The 17,484-nt window shown below is 29.4% G+C and overlaps 1 protein-coding gene across 1 annotated transcript; it reads left to right on the forward strand.

Moving 5' to 3' along the window:
* Nucleotides 1–8,970: 8,970 nt before the first annotated feature.
* On the forward strand, nt 8,971–16,854 carry LOC114167293 (NAD-dependent malic enzyme 59 kDa isoform, mitochondrial-like). The gene is made up of 19 exons (XM_028052344.2): nt 8,971–9,293; nt 9,866–9,962; nt 10,155–10,273; nt 10,396–10,563; nt 12,113–12,241; nt 12,604–12,664; nt 13,397–13,500; nt 13,615–13,698; nt 13,798–13,904; nt 14,034–14,136; nt 14,437–14,544; nt 14,723–14,788; nt 14,931–15,003; nt 15,096–15,182; nt 15,274–15,328; nt 15,422–15,493; nt 15,607–15,669; nt 16,071–16,185; nt 16,409–16,854. Exons 1-19 carry the CDS (start codon nt 9,162–9,164, stop codon nt 16,478–16,480), a joined length of 1,815 nt encoding a protein of 604 aa, XP_027908145.2. The 5' UTR covers nt 8,971–9,161; the 3' UTR covers nt 16,481–16,854.
* Nucleotides 16,855–17,484: the final 630 nt, after the last annotated feature.

Here is a 17,484-nt window from a genome sequence, read left to right on the forward strand (position 1 = left end):
TTATTTATTATGGCAGTTTTACAAAATATGCAACATGATTTAAACCATAATTGTATTTTGGAAAGTTGTCCTACGAAGATTAATATTGTTCTTTTAGGATGTTTTCTTTTATAAATTATAAATTCGGATTGTGCTAGATCGGTCATATTAGACCGTTGCTCAGCTCTAGCCAGCACCACTGTAAGAGCAAAAGAGAGGTTTTTTTTATGTAAATGGATTTGACCTTCATGCATTTTTTTAATAAATTACATAATTTAGAACTCACTTTTAAAAAAATTATATAATACGATAATCATTTTTAGTATTAAAAAACTTGCAGAATACATAATTTAACGATGTCTTTCAAAACGCATAGTTTATAATAAAAAAAAAGTATTTAAAGAACTTGTAGATTGGGGCATTTAAAAGTCATTTTTAAATTGCACAATTGCAAGTTATTACAAAGAGCAGAACTTCCATTAAAATGCGTGGTGGAAGAAAACAAGGTAAAAACACAGACGGAGATGAATGTTAAGAGTATTTTTTGTTCTATAAACCCTGTAGAGGTGCAGGGAAGAAATACCCGAACAAAAGATAGTTTTGGATCTTACAACATACATATACTGAATTATGAATTTAATATTTAAGATAGTGTATACATTAATTTTGTAACACATTTCATTTAGATAATTAGTTCGGTGGTCCAGTTCGTTACTATTAAAAAAATACATAAATAGATGTAAATCCTATTTTAGAAAGATAGAATTATACTTAATTTTTTTTAATTGATCTTGCTTGAAGTCATGGTTCGTTGCAGAAAAGAATTTGTTAAACTTTGCTGTTACCAAATTTAGCTTATACTTATGATCTGAAATAGAAGTAATTCCAATAAGTGGGTAGAAGGATAATATGACATAGGTTATGTTGGTAAAGAGAGGAAAACGAGGCTCACTAACTCCATTTATGGCAATGCTGTGTTTTTTCCTGATTCACATAATGCCTTCTGCAATTGGGAATATATGTAATTTATTAGACATCAATTTATGAGTTAATCTCAACCATGTGCTCTAATGCTTGAGGTTGCTTTCATGGATTTCTTTAAGATCTAAAGAAAAAAGAAAAAATCTTAATTATATTTTATTGTCCTAAATTATAATATGATTTTTTTTTCATCTTAAACTTTGATCCTATCACGACTTCGTCACTTAATAATATTAATTGTTTTTTACGTGACAAACAGTAAATCATGTTAACTTTTTAAAACTGACAAAGAAATTTTTCTGGATTACATCTAATGTTATTTATTGATTATCACGTCAATAGTTACTTATAGTTAGGGATGTGCACGAACATGGTATGGATATTAGCTCTACCGTATCTTATCTGCTGGATAAATATATTTTATTTGCTGGATAAATATTTGTCTCGTACCCGTATCCATATCCGTCGAATATCCATTATGCAGATATCCGCCTATTTTTTTCATATTCACGGGTATCCACGGGTACCCGTGAATATTTACAAAATTATAAATTTAAATAAAATAAAATACATCACTGTCATAAATTTTAAATAAAGTTCAAATAATCCTACAAGTCCAAATAATTATAAAAGTAAATATAAAATGACGTTCAACAAAATGAAAAATTCTTTAATTAGTGTTTAAATCAAAAAGTCTAATTTTTCCAATTGATTTCTAAAAAATAAACAAAATAAACCTCAATTGTCACGTGCCAAGTGCTCTTATTTTGATTCCATCATTTGACAACAAGCATACCATAAACGTCATTGTCTATATTGAATTTGATGTATATGCCCAATTTCAAATAAAGAAAAGAGAAGAATGTCAAGGGTGTACTTGGAAGAAGATAACGTACCAATACTTGAAGTTTGAAGAATGAAGACAGAAGACAAGATGTCCAACTTAGAAAAAATTATGCCAGAATATTTTTTACTAATATATATATATATATATATATATATATATATATATATATATATATATATATACACGAGGGAACTTTTGTGAATTAAAGTTTAGCGGATACGGGTATCCATGGGTACGGATACTATGATACCCGTACTTGCCCCGTTAACATGCGGGTATCCAAAATACTCGTACCCGCGGGTAGCGGGTATCCATTTTTAATATCTATTTTCTATCCGTTGCAAGTTTTATCTGCGAATACCTGCGGGTACAGATTTTTTTGACATCTCTAATTATCGTAAGAAAAAATTATATGCATATATTTGTTAAATATAAGGATTTAACAAGATTAAATTTAAGATAGAAATAAAAACTAAAACCGCATTATAAGTTAAGAAAAAAAATATTGTTAAAAAGAAAGAGGAAATCTCTTAAAGATTTTCACAACTTGTCAAATTGCCAAGAAATCGGTGCTATTAATTCTTTTGCTAATAAAAACTTGGACCTGTTATTGTATGAACATGCGATCATTCTTTCTGTACATCTGTTTTCGCCATCATTTATATGTCTAACGTCAAAATATTTCTTGACTATCATATATACCCCTGTGATACAAACTCTTTATTTATTACAATGTCAATAAATAATAATTAAATAAAATTAACACAAATTACTATTATATATGAACTTTTTATAAGAATTATTATACAAGTAATTTTTTTTTATAATATTTGTTTTATGCTACAAAGAAAAGATTACGCGGTGTATTAACAGGAATTGATGCCCTTGTATTGAATGAGCTGAAAAGTCCCAAGGGAATGAAAGTTGTGGATTTTGTTCCAACTTTTATGAGGATCAATTGATTTCCACACACATGGAATCAAATTCTTTGATTTCAAGCTGCATGTTCTATTCTATGTTTCTAATTCTCTTAATTATGTAACTTAAAAATTGGTTATTATTCCGTCACCAAATTTGACCAGCACTTAAATATGTTATTTCTGTGAAATTATTCCGATATGTCGCAATTATTTTGTCGTATTATTCTGCTTGAATTTGTATGCGTTTATGGGTGACATCTATTCCAACAAGTTCAACAAAAAAAAGTGTTTGTTGCGCGCCATGTAAGGTGGAAATGGCATATTCTTAACTTCATCCTTTTGGAAATTAACAAATGGAATATATGTACAAAGTAGATAAAAATCAGGAGTGACAAAATAGACTAGGTTCGACAGATAAATTCTCGTAGTACATGTTAAAAAAGATGGGTTGAAATAGAGATTTTAATCTATCAGTTTATTTTAGTCTGATCTGTTCAATCCATCAATTTAAATAGTCAAAATAAGAATTAGTTTAATTGAACCTGTTGGTCTATTTTTAACGGGTCATCAAGTTAGACCAAAACGAATCATATTGACTCGTCTTATCACCCTTAATAAAAGAAAATATTTGAAAAGGAAAAAGGAGATCACAACTTTGATTTTAACAAGATAAAGAAAATATGATGAAAAGGATAACGAACATTTTGAAAAGAAATCACCATATAAAGATAAAAAATGATTCAAAGATTTGAGAATCCTAAAATAAACTTAAAAATAAATCTTTTTATTCACTAATAAAACAATTTAAATTAAATTATATCATAATTTTATTTTAAATATATTTTTCAAACTATTTTTTATGCAGAATCATTTATTATTTTAGTACTACAAAAATTAGTATAAAAAAAAGTTTGTAGTTCTAAACAAGGTCTTTTTAGACATTTAAGATAACACTAGTTAAGAATCATCTTGGATCTAAAATCTTAACTCTTTTATTTCTGTTTAACCTAGAATTTAAACTCCCATGACTTAAATATATCCTATGCAAGGAAACTTGAAATGAGTGTGAATATATGTTAAAGTGTAATTGCGAATTGAAAAGAGAAAGAGGGGCAGATGGTAACATAGTGGATTAAATAAGTATCACTTTTAGGGAACTATTAATGGAAACAATGACGGTCTATGTTGATAGCCTTGTGGTTGTTGATTTTTTTCAGTATTCACAGCATAAAGTTGTTGTATATTATAATAATATTCTCTTCATCACATATAAATGACTACAATCACTTTCTTTTTCTATGACATTGTAGAAAAATAGTTTTTATAACTTTTTTTCTTTTTAGAAGGGAGATAACATTAGAAACTTATCAACTAATTCAAATTCATAGAGAAATACGAAATGATGATGAGAGATATATGCATCAATAGCTTTTTAGCGAAACAAAATATGTGTGTGTGGGGTAAATTTTTAAAATATTTAGTAGTTATAAATTACAAGGAGCGTAAAAGTGGTCAGCAAGGTAATTCGTCAAACTGGCAGATCAAAGACGAATCAACATGCTTCTAACTCATTGATTAGTATTTTTTTTAATTAAAAATAATGTTTAATTACTCGAATGATATCCAATTTGGTAGAGATGTGTCAATCTGGTATTCATTTTTAAAAAAAGTGTCAATTGCATCCTAATTTTTGAGAAAATATTTCAATTAGGTCTTTTTTAGACAAAAAATATTAACACGGTTAACGATGTACCATGTATCAGTAAGTGATTTTTTTAATTTTTTTTAAGATTTTTTTTATGAATTTTTATTTTTTTTGCAAAAATATAAAATGTCATGTGTCAGGTCCTTAGTGTGACACGTGACATTGTTAGTGCCACGTGACAATGCAATACTACGTGTCCGTGTCATTATCAAATGTCATTGTGTTGATTTCAATTTACTCTTCATATATGTCTTTTTTATTCAATTTAATCCTTACTTATGTGTATATGATTCTATTTTGTCCCAATTCTTTTAATAATTAAAATATATTTTTAATCCATTTTTTATAAGATTAAAACTAATTAAGTATAAATATTTTTACAAAATTAATTACTGATATTTATATTGTTTCTCTCTAATTTCAAACTAAATTTATTATTTGTATAAATGTTATACTAATATTTTTTATTAAAAATAACTTTTTAACATATTATTTTACTAATTACTTTTTATTAAGTACTCATATTTTGTTAATTATTTTTTTTTCAAAATAGAACAATATTGTCTCTCACTAATTTTAAACCAAAATTTTTATTTGTATGAATGTTATACTAATATTTTTTTATTAAAAATGAATTAATAAAATGTCTTTTACCAATAAATTTCCATATAAATATCAATATTGAATTTTTGTATAAATATTTATACTTAATTACTTTTAATTTTATAAAAAATAGATTCTAATTATTAAAAAAAAATTGGATTAAAATATAATCAGAGATACATAAGTAAAGACTAAATTGAGTCATAAAGATATATATGAGAACTAAATTGAAATCAAGACAATAACATTTGAGGGTGACACTAAGACATTGCATTGCCATGTGACACTGATAATGTCATGTTCACACCAAGGAGCTGACACGTGGTATTTTTTTTTGTAAATTTTTTTTTTAAATTTAAAAAATAAAAAAAAATACAGACGAGACATCTAGGATGCGTTAGTCATGTGTCTAAAAGGACTTAATTGAAGTATTTTTCAACAGTTGAAATACAATTGATATTTTTTTTAAAATTGATACTAAATTGACATGTCTCTACAAAAGTGAATATCATCCAATAATTAAATTATTATTTTAATTCTATAAATATATATTTTTAATTTTTGTCTCGATCAATGACACGACGTTTCTAATAATATCAACTGAAATTTTCAGAGATCTATAAAAAACAAATAAAAATCGAAAACATCGTGTGTCATATAAATAATTAATTATTATACAGAGGTTGGTATGTGAGAACCGTGTGTGCCGCATGCTCATGCTCTCATTCTGAATTTGACTTCAAGTGCGTATAAAAGAATATCGTCCACACATTTAGCCACAGTACGTGACAGGAATACGTGCGTTTTATTCTTCCATCTTTATCTAGACAGTAAAAGTTAATCTCATATTTCATTAATATAAAATTTTTGTTTTATTTTTATCGTGAGCATAAAAAATATATTTATTTATTATTTTAAACATTAATTATACATTCTTTTTATTAAAAATATAAATCAGGATAGTAAATATAATATTATTAAATATTTAATGTAACAAAGATATTTACTTTTTTTTTCTAATATCAAAGATTAAAAAAATATAATTATATAAATATAAAAGAATAATTAGATAAATGTCAAATAATTATAAAAATAAATAAAAAATCAATTGTGTGTTTTTAAATAAATTAGAAAACTAAAATGTTAATTCAAGATTATTAAATTATCTAATAAATTAAATAGATATTTTAATAATTTAAATATAAAAATCAGAAAGTGTATGAGATAATATGTATATTATCATCTCTTTTTTATATCTAATTTAAAGAATCGAGTATTATTAATATATGTACTCATACTCAATCGGTGTAAGAATTTTCTATCAAAATCAAATGAGTACGAACAATACACATAATAACATATTCATTTGCTATTCCTTCACACATTATCTACTATACTATACAATACATATGTTTACAAATTCTTTTAAATAATATTTAAAAAAAAATAAAATAAACTTCATCTTAAACTATAATTAATTTAAACATAAAGTAAAAAGTAATTATTTCAAAAACTATATTAAAATTTTGTTTCCTTCAATAACATCAACTGTTTTCATATAATATACTATCATAAAGTTGTTAAACATCATACAAACACAAGATAAGGTAAATTAAGATTTTTAAAACTTTCATATATGTTTATATTAAATCATACACAATTAATCAACAATAAAACCAAGTGTCTAGTAACATCATCACATTAGTTACATCTCATATCATAATACTATTGACATCAACCACTAGAGATATTTGACTCTACTTCTAGAAGACACATGTGTTGAATTAGACTAATAAATTTGTGTTTGTCACACTACCTTGATTAAGTTGTGACACAACAAAGTTACATAATAAGAACATCTTTTCACTCATGTGATAGGATAAATCCTTATGACCTACCGATACAACTCTTTATTACACCGCATATCAGGTCATATGAATCTCCTCCAACTCACTTGACCTAATATTTTCATTTATGTGATTCCATAATTAGTAGAGTTCTATGTGATTCCATAATTAGTAGAGGTAGAATATCTCTTTCACAAATCCCAAATTAGATACACAACCTAGGGATGAAAAAAAAAATTTGGACATAACCTAGTGATGAAAAAAATATTTGGATACCTAGGCATAAAATTCACTACGGGTAGTAAATGAATATTTACAATGGGTATTTGAAGATAATGGGTAATGGATTACATATAACTTAATACCCGCTTAAATTAGTCATGTGCAGGTATCATACTACTTGCATCTGCGAGTACCCATTATTAGTAAAAAGAATAAAAATAAAAATTAATTTATATTTATTAAGTTAAATTTAATTAAAATTAAAATTTAATTTATATTTCATTAGTTTATATTTAATTAAAATTAAAATTTCATTTATATTTAATTTAATTCATATTACATTTTGTATTTGCTTTTCTAATTTTAATTAGATTTCATTTTAAAAGCTATAAATTATTATTTTTTAAGTAATTTATATTATATTTTATAAATTATTTGGATACTCGCAGATTTTTTAAAATTCCATGGATATTTTTTAAACAAGTATCTGGAGAGACATTTTTTGTTGCGAGTCGAGTAACGAATTAACACTACTCATACTCGACCTAACCCATTGTCATTCTTAACACAACCTAAACATATCACCATACAATTTGTCAAATGATACATCAAAATCATAACATCATACACTTTTATTCATACATATACATCCAAACTCAATTTAAATCCTAATAAATGATAACTAATCCATTACACTAATTATATTCAAATACAATATATTAGTCAAACACACCAATACAATGAAAGATAGAAATTTTTTAGCACTTTAGAACATTGTTTTTTAAAGTTTATAAAACACTTTCTCATTTAATTAGCACTTGATTTCTCTAGCGAATCAAGCACATAATGTAATTCATCCAACCAACATTGTGGTCATCCAGCCAAAACTCTCACGCCTAAACTCTCACGCCTAGCAAAAAACTCATAGGAGTTTCAACAAAAGTAATTTGCCGAATAAGAATACTCCGAGAGAGATCAAAACTTTTAAGTTTTGAATTAAATGAATTTCGTCACCTATCAACTTTACATAATTCAAAAAGTCAACAACATGGAATAGGTCTAAATAGTTAAAACTATATTTGTTTTCTTCACTTATGTGTCTATTATGAAATATTATTTTCCAAAATATCAATGACTTGAAGCAATTTGACTCTATTGACATATTTTGATTACTCAACATACAACAAATTTCTAATTTTTAATTCATTCATTTAAATCAACCAATTTTATCTCAAACTCAAACATTTATGTTCAAACAATGCACAATTCCTATAAAAAGATGTATTCATCACTTTCGCATCCAAAATATCTATCCTAAAGTAAAATAAACATTTAAATTATCAGTACCTTGTTTGATCAATCTTATGCTCTCAAATCCACTACTCACACACTAAACTTGTACATTAAAAACTTTGATAAATAATCTGGATATACCATTATAATCCTAAACTAAAAGAGATATTTAGTTTAAAAAACCACAAGAAAGAGAAAATAAAAACTTTATTTTACAGAAATAACATTTTTTCTGAAATGTAATAGTTACTTTTTTTATATATTCATAACTTTTATATCTAAACAATAAAATATTCATATTTCATCTCATTTACACTACTTGTATTCTTAAACAACGATTAGGTCTATATTTAAATATTTATAAGAAAAGTTTTTAATATACATTCAAGTTAAAAATACTTAAAATTTATAGATTAATTAAAACTTAATCAAATATTTATTTTATTTCTAAATAAAGCGACAGTTATTTTAACATCATAAATAAGGAAAAATGGAGCTGATTGAAGCGGAAGCTGAATTCATCTACTGATGCCAGCAGACAGCACCTGGTTCCACTATAAATGCTTGGGGAGTCTTCATTTTCAACACTTATTACCGCTTTCTCACCGTTTAATTTTCTCGGGAAAATGTGGTTCTACCATAGAAAATGTCAATAGCATAGCATAGTTGTAGACGTGTTTCATTTTTCTCGACAAATTTAAGCTCGACTTTGTAGACTCACTCACAGTGGTGAATTTTCCACATACAGACAAAAAGAAAAGAGGATGTGGAAACTCACCCGATTCGCCGCCGCTTCCAACATCGCCCGATCGCGGCGGTTCTCCGCCGCGATTCCCGGTCCGTGCATTGTCCACAAACGCGGTGCTGACATACTCCACGATCCTTGGTTCAACAAGGTTTCTCGTAATTCACATCACAACACTTTAATTTTGCTTTTTCTACTGGTGTCTCAATCTTGAGAGTTTCTAGTTCACTTTAATTTAGCAGAAAGTGTTTAGCTTCCGTTTTTTTTTTTGTTCGGTAATTTTTTAGTTTTAGAAGTTTCTCGCGGTTTATAAACTGGTGCTTGGTGGTGCTTGAAAGCCAAAATTTTGTTGCTGCTGTTATAATTCGTAAAGTTAGAGTGTTGATTTATGTGCTTGTCATGATTATTTGATTTTTGATTTTTCTGTTTTTCTTCCAAGCAAAAAGAGAAAAAATAAATAATAATAGGAGGGAAAAATGATGGAAGCTAATTCTGTTTGGTGTCATTGATATTATTCTCCATGGCATGTCACTAGAGTTTGGTTGAATTGAAAGCTTGCCAAAAATGGGGCTTCTCACGGGTCTTTTTATTTTTTTTTTATTTTTTACAAAATCTTTTAGATGATGTCAACTTGGTAATGAAACATTCCTTCACGGTCTTCTTCTGGATCCTGAATCTGTGAACCTTTTTTGTTTTTGCTTCTTTTTAATTCTGGGAATGCAGGATACCGGGTTTCCTTTGACTGAAAGGGATAGATTGGGGCTTCGGGGTCTCCTTCCTCCGCGTGTTATATCCTTTGAGCAGCAATATGATCGCTTTAGTAAGTTTCACGTCTACTTTTCTCATATTTATCCATTGGTATGGGGGTGTTTTAGTTGTAGTACTAGTCACTTTGCCTAACTTCTGAAAGCTTTAATATTTAGTTCGCTAGAGTAGTGTGTTTGGGTTCTCAGGCTTTACCCTTTGTTATTTTATTGTTTGGTAATATTGGATTGTTATATTTGTTTTCCAGTGAATTCATTCCGATCTTTGGAGAATAATACTCAGGGGCAATCAGATAAAGTTGTTTCCTTGGCAAAATGGAGGATCTTAAATAGGCTGCATGACAGGAACGAGACTTTGTACTACAGAGTGAGTTAGACCATGAAGTTTGCTTGTTTGTGTTTTTGAGCTTCTTTTTTTGTTTATGAAAGAATATGATCACATTTCTGTTATGTGATTCATGTGTTGTTATATTACATTTTTTTTTTCAGGTTCTTATTGATAATATTAAAGAGTTTGCCCCAATAATATATACTCCAACAGTTGGATTAGTGTGTCAAAATTATTCAGGGTTATTTAGACGTCCACGAGGGATGTACTTTAGTGCCAAAGATAAAGGGGAGATGATGTCTATGATTTATAACTGGCCAGCTCACGAGGTATTGCATTAGTTTTTGAAGTTCAGTACCATTTTCCTGTTGTTCATTATTGGAAATAGCCATTTACCTTATAATCTTCCCTTCTAATTAATCCCATTGTGACATTTTGAACTATTGAAAGCTCTCCTTGAATTGTCTTACTCTTAACGATGAGTTTCGTCAGTTTCCATTCCTTGAGTGATAAACAGATATTCAGTTGGCTCGGTATTGATATTCTCTTCTATTGTAGTTTAGTATAAGAAAACTATCAGATATGTTTTATGTTAAAATTTGGAATCTTGGGAAATGAACGTTAGTTATAGAATGCAACATGTTTCTTGTTACAGTTTGTATTGATCTGATTAATTTATCCAAGAAAGCAATATGGTTTTCTTTGTTACAGTTTGCATGGATACAGATTAATTTATCAGAGAATATTTTTGTTTAGTTTGTCATTGATGATTTTTGTTTCTTCTATAACATAAAGGTTTCATACTTTCTTTTGAATTTTTCACAAATATTTCCTCTTATGGAAGGCTGGTGTAATAGAAAAGTGAGAAGAGATGCAATTAACTCTTAATTGATGTGTCAAAGATCATAGATCTCAAAGAACAAGAGACTTCCACAGATGAAACTCATTGTGTAATTAATACTCTTAACTTGAAGGTTCTAACTTTAGGAGATGTTGTGAAACATCTGGAAAAAGTTAGGGGAGGTTGGAGTGTTTGGTTTTTTTTTTTTTTTTTTTTTTTCCTTTTATTGAAAGTGAGACTCTTTTAATATTAAAATGGATACAGATTTTTAAGTTTGTATTGAATTTTCAAAAATTTTGGTCTTGTATCTCTAATGGTGGTTACCAATTACCGTGTGTTTGACAAGACAAATAACTTACCATCTAGCTTATTTGACCTTATTATAAGCTTATCTGGATAAGGTAGAGTTGTTTGCAAAAGGAGCTTATGGCATTAGTCAGAAGCATTTTTTAAACACTTCTTTAAGTCACTCTTAAGCTTAAACTTCCAAGTTTATTTTATTTTATTTTTAATTTTTATGTTCGTTATCTTATTAAAATTCTTCTTTATCGTTCTTATATGTGAAAATCCTTAACATTCTCACTAATCATCATCAAATATAATTTTTATAATAGAAAATAATCACAGTTATAATATAAACCCATTTAATTATCTCATTTCCTTAAATAAAAATATTTAAAAATGAGAATAACATTAAAAGGACATTATATTAACTTTTAAGATGTTAAATATTTGAAATGAACTAAAATATGAAAAATGATTACTATTTGATCAAATTTCAGGTTATGGCCAAGTAATTAATATTTTTTTTTTTTACATTATTTATGCTTATCAGCCAGTTCAAAGGTTAGTTTTACCAAACATTTTCTTAAAGTCTAAACAAATATATAACATTTCAGCTAACTTATCTATTATGTTAGACAAATAAAACCCTTGCCACGACTTTGGTGTGTTTTGTTTTGGTTCATTAAGTGACAAAATTGGCGTGCAATTGTTCATTCATTATGTTTGGTCATCATTTTTTGATCTTGTTGCAGGTAGACATGATTGTCTTAACAGATGGAAGTCGAATTCTTGGCTTAGGCGACCTTGGAGTTCAGGGAATTGGAATTCCCATAGGTAAACTTGATGTGTATGTTGCTGCCGCTGGTATCAACCCACAAAGAGTATGCTTCTTCTTTTATCTCTCAAACTACTTATTTCATTCCAATTTCTTGCTGTTCTTGTTTCATTGTTAGCTGGTATACATCTGATCGTCACTCATGGATCTTATGTTGGTGGCCTATGCTTGGGCTAAGAGCTTTCTTAACATTTAAGTAGTGCACAGGATAATTATGCTAGGATAGATACAGTTTCATTAGTGCGGGCAATTTTATCATGTGTAGTTACATGTGACATCTATAAATTACATGACAATGTGTTCATTAAATTACATGACAATGATATGTCATTTGATTCTTTTATTTGACTACCAATTGATAAATTCTCTATTGTTAACTCACTACATGTTTTGTTTTTCCAACTGCAGATACTTCCAGTTATGTTGGACGTTGGCACCAACAATCAAAAGCTACTTGAAGACCGTCTTTGTGAGTAAAGTTGTTCTTTTCAATCTCTTGACTACTTATTTATAGCTTTTATTTTTGTCATCAATTTATTTGGCAACAAGGTTGGAGCCAGAAATTTCACAATGAAAGGACCAAATATATATTTTTTTCATTTAGAACCAGGAATGACTTTTTAAGTTTCCATATCCAAGACCAGGATTATTACACCAACTGTAATCTGGTTTCAGATCATAGGCATCAAGGCTTTAAAATTGACAAACAAGGGTTATAGATTCAGACTCATCAATCATCACCTTCCATCGACTACAACTACAATAGAAACTTTGGGAGCCTTAGAATCTTCAGAATAACCTACCTTGCTCTTCACCTTGCACACATGTGCTCATCTCACCCAGGCTTATTTAGAGTTTTGGCTCCACTGCAACTTTGATTATGCAAAAGCTTATCCAGAACTTAAAACAAGTATAAAAGAATAAATTGCCATTGGACATAGTAATTTCTGCCATTAATTTGTCTCTAACTTCAACACTGGAAAAGAACCAATCAATTAGATCCAAATTTTTATGTTCTGAGCTTTGGGATGTGTTCTTGAATATTTTTATCATTGAATTGTAATGTTTACTCACAATGGAAGGATTGGGTCAACAGCTAGCATTCTAATTGATCTTTTTTTTCTTATCAGTATTCAAATATATCATATTGTTGATATCAGAAGGAATTGGCTTTTTTTTTTTTGACATTTTCACATGGCAGATTTAGGACTACGTCAACCAAGGTTGGAAGGTGAAGAGTATCTATCAATTGTAGATGAATTCATGGAAGCAGTTCATGCTCGCTGGCCCAAGGCTATTGTGCAGGTAGGTCTGTTAATTTTTTTTCTCCTTTCCCCATTGATATATGTTTGTCTTTATTTATTCTAGCACATATTCTTTTATCAATTTTGTAATTAGATTTTGTGTTAATTATGTCAGTTTGAGGACTTCCAAATGAAGTGGGCTTTTGAAACCCTGGAAAGATATCAGAAAAGGTTTTGCATGTTTAATGATGATATACAGGTAAGAAAGTAATGTTAATGCATAAAATGTTGAACGTATAACCTAACAGTGCACTATTAAGAATCTACTGAAAGATCAAATTTACTTCATGTCCTATAGGGTACTGCTGGGGTTGCACTTGCTGGATTATTGGGAACTGTAAGAGCCCAAGGCCAACCATTGACTGACTTTGTGAACCAAAAGATAGTTGTGGTTGGAGCTGGGAGGTAATTCACTTGAAAAATTGATTATGATGAACATCATATTTTCCATTTTCCTTTGCTGATTGTTGTCTATTAAACACCTTTATTATAGCTACTTTCCTGCCTCAAGCTCTTTTTTTGCCTGGATTGCAGTGCTGGGCTTGGGGTTCTAAAAATGGCCATCAAGGCAGTTGCAAAGATATCTGGGTGCAGTGATTCAGCTGCCAAAAGCCAATTCTATTTGATCGATAAAGACGTATGCTTTCATGAACTTTACTAGCATTGTTAGTCCTGAAGTCACTTAATTGTTTTGACTTACCATTCCCTTTCAGATGTGACTCTGAATGAACTCATTCACTCTAAACATATTTTTCTTTAGCATATTCTTTGTTTTGATTTGTCTTTGCATTCAATGTTAATGGCATAAGAAAAGAATTGCTAATAGTATGCAATATATAATTGTTGTGCTACTATTTCATATAGTATGTAGGATGTTTAGTTTATTTCATGAAAAACTTAGGTTTAGTCTGATAACAGTGCCATTTTTTGTATGCAGGGTTTAGTCACAACAGAAAGGAACAATTTAGATCCAGCTGCAGCTCCATTTGCTAAAAATCCAAGAGACTTAGAGGGGCTTACTGAGGGTGCTAGCATAATTGAAGTGGTAAATGTTACAGGATTCATGTAGGAAAATTTGTTTGGCTCAAGGATCTACTTTACAACACTGAACAGAGTTATTTTAACATAGAAGGATTAAACCTCTTCACTATATTAATGCTAATTTTAAAGATTATGCATACTTTCTTGTACGTTCTTTAATTCTTAAACCTATTGATATTTAGGTTAAGAAGATTAAGCCACATGTGCTCCTTGGTTTATCTGGTGTTGGTGGCATTTTCAATGATGAGGTAATTACCTTTTACAATATAACTTCTATCATGTCACATCCCTCAATAAGGAATATTAAATATGTATAATGGACATCTTCAGTACTGTATGAGCTTTTCTGCTGTTGAATTTCTTAATTTTAATGGTTGAGATTCGACTCAGGTGCTTAAGGCAATGAGAGAATCTGTTTCAACAAAACCTGCTATCTTTGCCATGTCTAACCCCACCATGAATGGTTTGTTTGTACAAGGCTCATTAAGCACTCATAATTCCTTAATAATGTCTATGTGTTTTCATTGACTTTTTTTCCATGTATTATGTGGACAGCTGAGTGCACTGCTATTGAGGCTTTCAAGCATGCTGGGGAAAATATAGTGTTTGCCAGTGGAAGCCCTTTCGAAAATGTAGATCTTGGTAATTACCACTTTCTTTGATTTAGAAGTAACTAGTATAGTTCAGATGTTCCTCGGGTGTTGCATAATTTATTGGTTTAAATCTTGTGCAGGTAACGGAAGAGTGGGCCATGTAAATCAAGCAAACAACATGTACCTATTCCCTGGGTAGGGTAGATCTTCTTGGCTTGTATATTTTCGTGAATTATACCTGTCAGTTGAATTACTGGTGTAACTTCTAATTTAACCATTTTATTTCAGAATTGGTTTGGGAACTCTTTTGTCAGGTTCTCACCTTATAACAGATGGAATGTTGCAAGCAGCTGCTGAATGGTATGATTTTAATTTGGAAAATAGTTTCTTTTTTTGTTAACCAAAAGCTACTGGTGCTAGCACCTGTGGATACTTGTTTTAAAAAAATTATTGACATACTGATAACCTTACAGCCTTGCTTCATACATGGGTGAGGAAGATATCTCAAACGGAATTTTATACCCTTCTGTTGACAGGTGATATTCCTTATTTTCTCTTGATATCTTTCGCATTTCATTTTCTTCTGACTTTGCTTTCTCTGTTGCCTTTTGTAATAACCAAAACAAATGATATTGTAAAAATTTTATAACTTAAAACTGTGATCTGGTGAATGCTGTTATCAAGGATCAGATGCCGAGTCTGGCACCAATATGTAGCATTATATATAAGAGTTGATCCACACTTTTCTCGTCAAAGGGGTTCCCACTCATTTCGTAAATACAAAAGCTTCTAACAGTAACAATCTTTAAATAATATACACTCGTTGTTTTTATAAGAATAAATGATCTGGTTGATTTGGTTGTTTGTTTTGAAGCTAGAAAAAACTCATGAACTGATATGATGACCCTCACTTATTAATGCAAGTTGCTTGATGCAGCATTCGAGATGTTACAGCCGAGGTTGGGGCTGCTGTCCTTCGAGCTGCAGTTGAAGAAGAGCTGGCAGAAGGACATGGTGATGTCGGGCACAGAGAACTTTCCCATATGTCAAAAGTATGAAAAGTTTCATCCTTTACGATATACAAGAGCCTGTCTGGAAAAGTTCTGTTTTTTTTTTTGCCTTCAATTTCAGCTGTTTTGAAGAAAAACAACTGTTTGGAAACAAATCCTAAAACTACTGATGGATTATACCTATAAGTCTTACATGCTACCAGATCTGAACATTGAAAAATTTAACAAGCATTGGCTGCATTGCTAATGGTGGTTAATGTTGCAGGATGAGACCGTGGAGTACGTCCGAAGTAATATGTGGTATCCTGTGTATTCTCCTCTTGTTCACGAGAAATGATTTGCTATCAGTATGTGTAATTTTTTGGAGGACCTTTGCAATTCATGTCTCAGAGTGCTGCAGCCAAGTCTTTTCTATCTGTGGTTTCTAATGTTATGGTATGTTCTTAGTTCATGCTTAGCAGCCTTGAGTATTGGATGGAAGTAGCGGAAAGAGGAAATGTGTCTTCATTAGTTTCTGCCATCAATTGTTGTACAAGTATTGAAATTTAACTTTACAAAGTTGAGTATGTGTTATAGATTTAATGTTGGAGACGTGTATTAATAGTTATGTTGTGTGTAATTTTGATGACTGCTTCGGTGGACGGTTTCTTTCTTGACACTAATGTAACATTTTGTACAACAATGACACATGTTTCAATTCTTATCCTTTTATCTGACACTAGCAGCTTATACGGGTTGTTGATAAGTTTTAGAGGAATTTTAGAAATATGTATTTTTTTCATTTATTATTCTTTCACTTATTTTATAGATTTGAATCATTTATCAATTACAACAGAGTCTTAAAAGAATATTGTAGAGAGTAATATTTTTTTAATATTTTTCATGTTTTAAATATATTGGAGGTAGTAGCCATGTTCACCTAAAATTTCAACTTGAGCAAACAGTGATTACTTATATAGTCTATTTCTTAATTGCTTCCTGCAGTCCATAAATTTCTTCTTGCATCCATCAATATAAGGAAAATACTGAAATACCATTCACCAATTTCATGTGTCACTGCCATCGCCACTGTAGAAGAAGAGAAAAATGTTAAAAGAATTCATTCCAAGAAGGTTTTTTTAGAAAACATTTCATGTGTCGGAAAAGCTCTTTCCGGAATCCAGTTCATGTAGAGATGCTCCAAAAAAAATTCATTTTGAAAAGCATTATATGCATTTCAAAAAGTATATTTTAGAAATCTGTTCCCAAAAATGTATTCCAGAATGTATTTCACTTGTTTTGAAAATTTTATTTTAAAAATCTCGTTTTAAAAATTTCATTCTGAAAATTGTTTCGAAAAAT

This window comes from Vigna unguiculata, chromosome 10 (genome assembly GCF_037176805.1).
Source record: "Vigna unguiculata cultivar grain cowpea cultivar isolate G323 ecotype 2 chromosome 10, ASM3717680v1, whole genome shotgun sequence".
Taxonomy (NCBI): Eukaryota; Viridiplantae; Streptophyta; class Magnoliopsida; order Fabales; family Fabaceae; genus Vigna; species Vigna unguiculata.

Excerpts from the sequence above, each read along its gene's own strand:
- LOC114167293 (XM_028052344.2), top strand. The coding sequence starts at position 9,162 with ATGTGGAAACTCACCCGATTCGCCGCCGCTTCCAACATCGCCCGATCG. Across the intron at positions 9,294-9,865 it reads ACGATCCTTGGTTCAACAAG|GATACCGGGTTTCCTTTGAC; the intron begins GTTTCTCGTAAT and ends CTGGGAATGCAG. Across the intron at positions 14,545-14,722 it reads GTGCTAGCATAATTGAAGTG|GTTAAGAAGATTAAGCCACA; the intron begins GTAAATGTTACA and ends ATTGATATTTAG.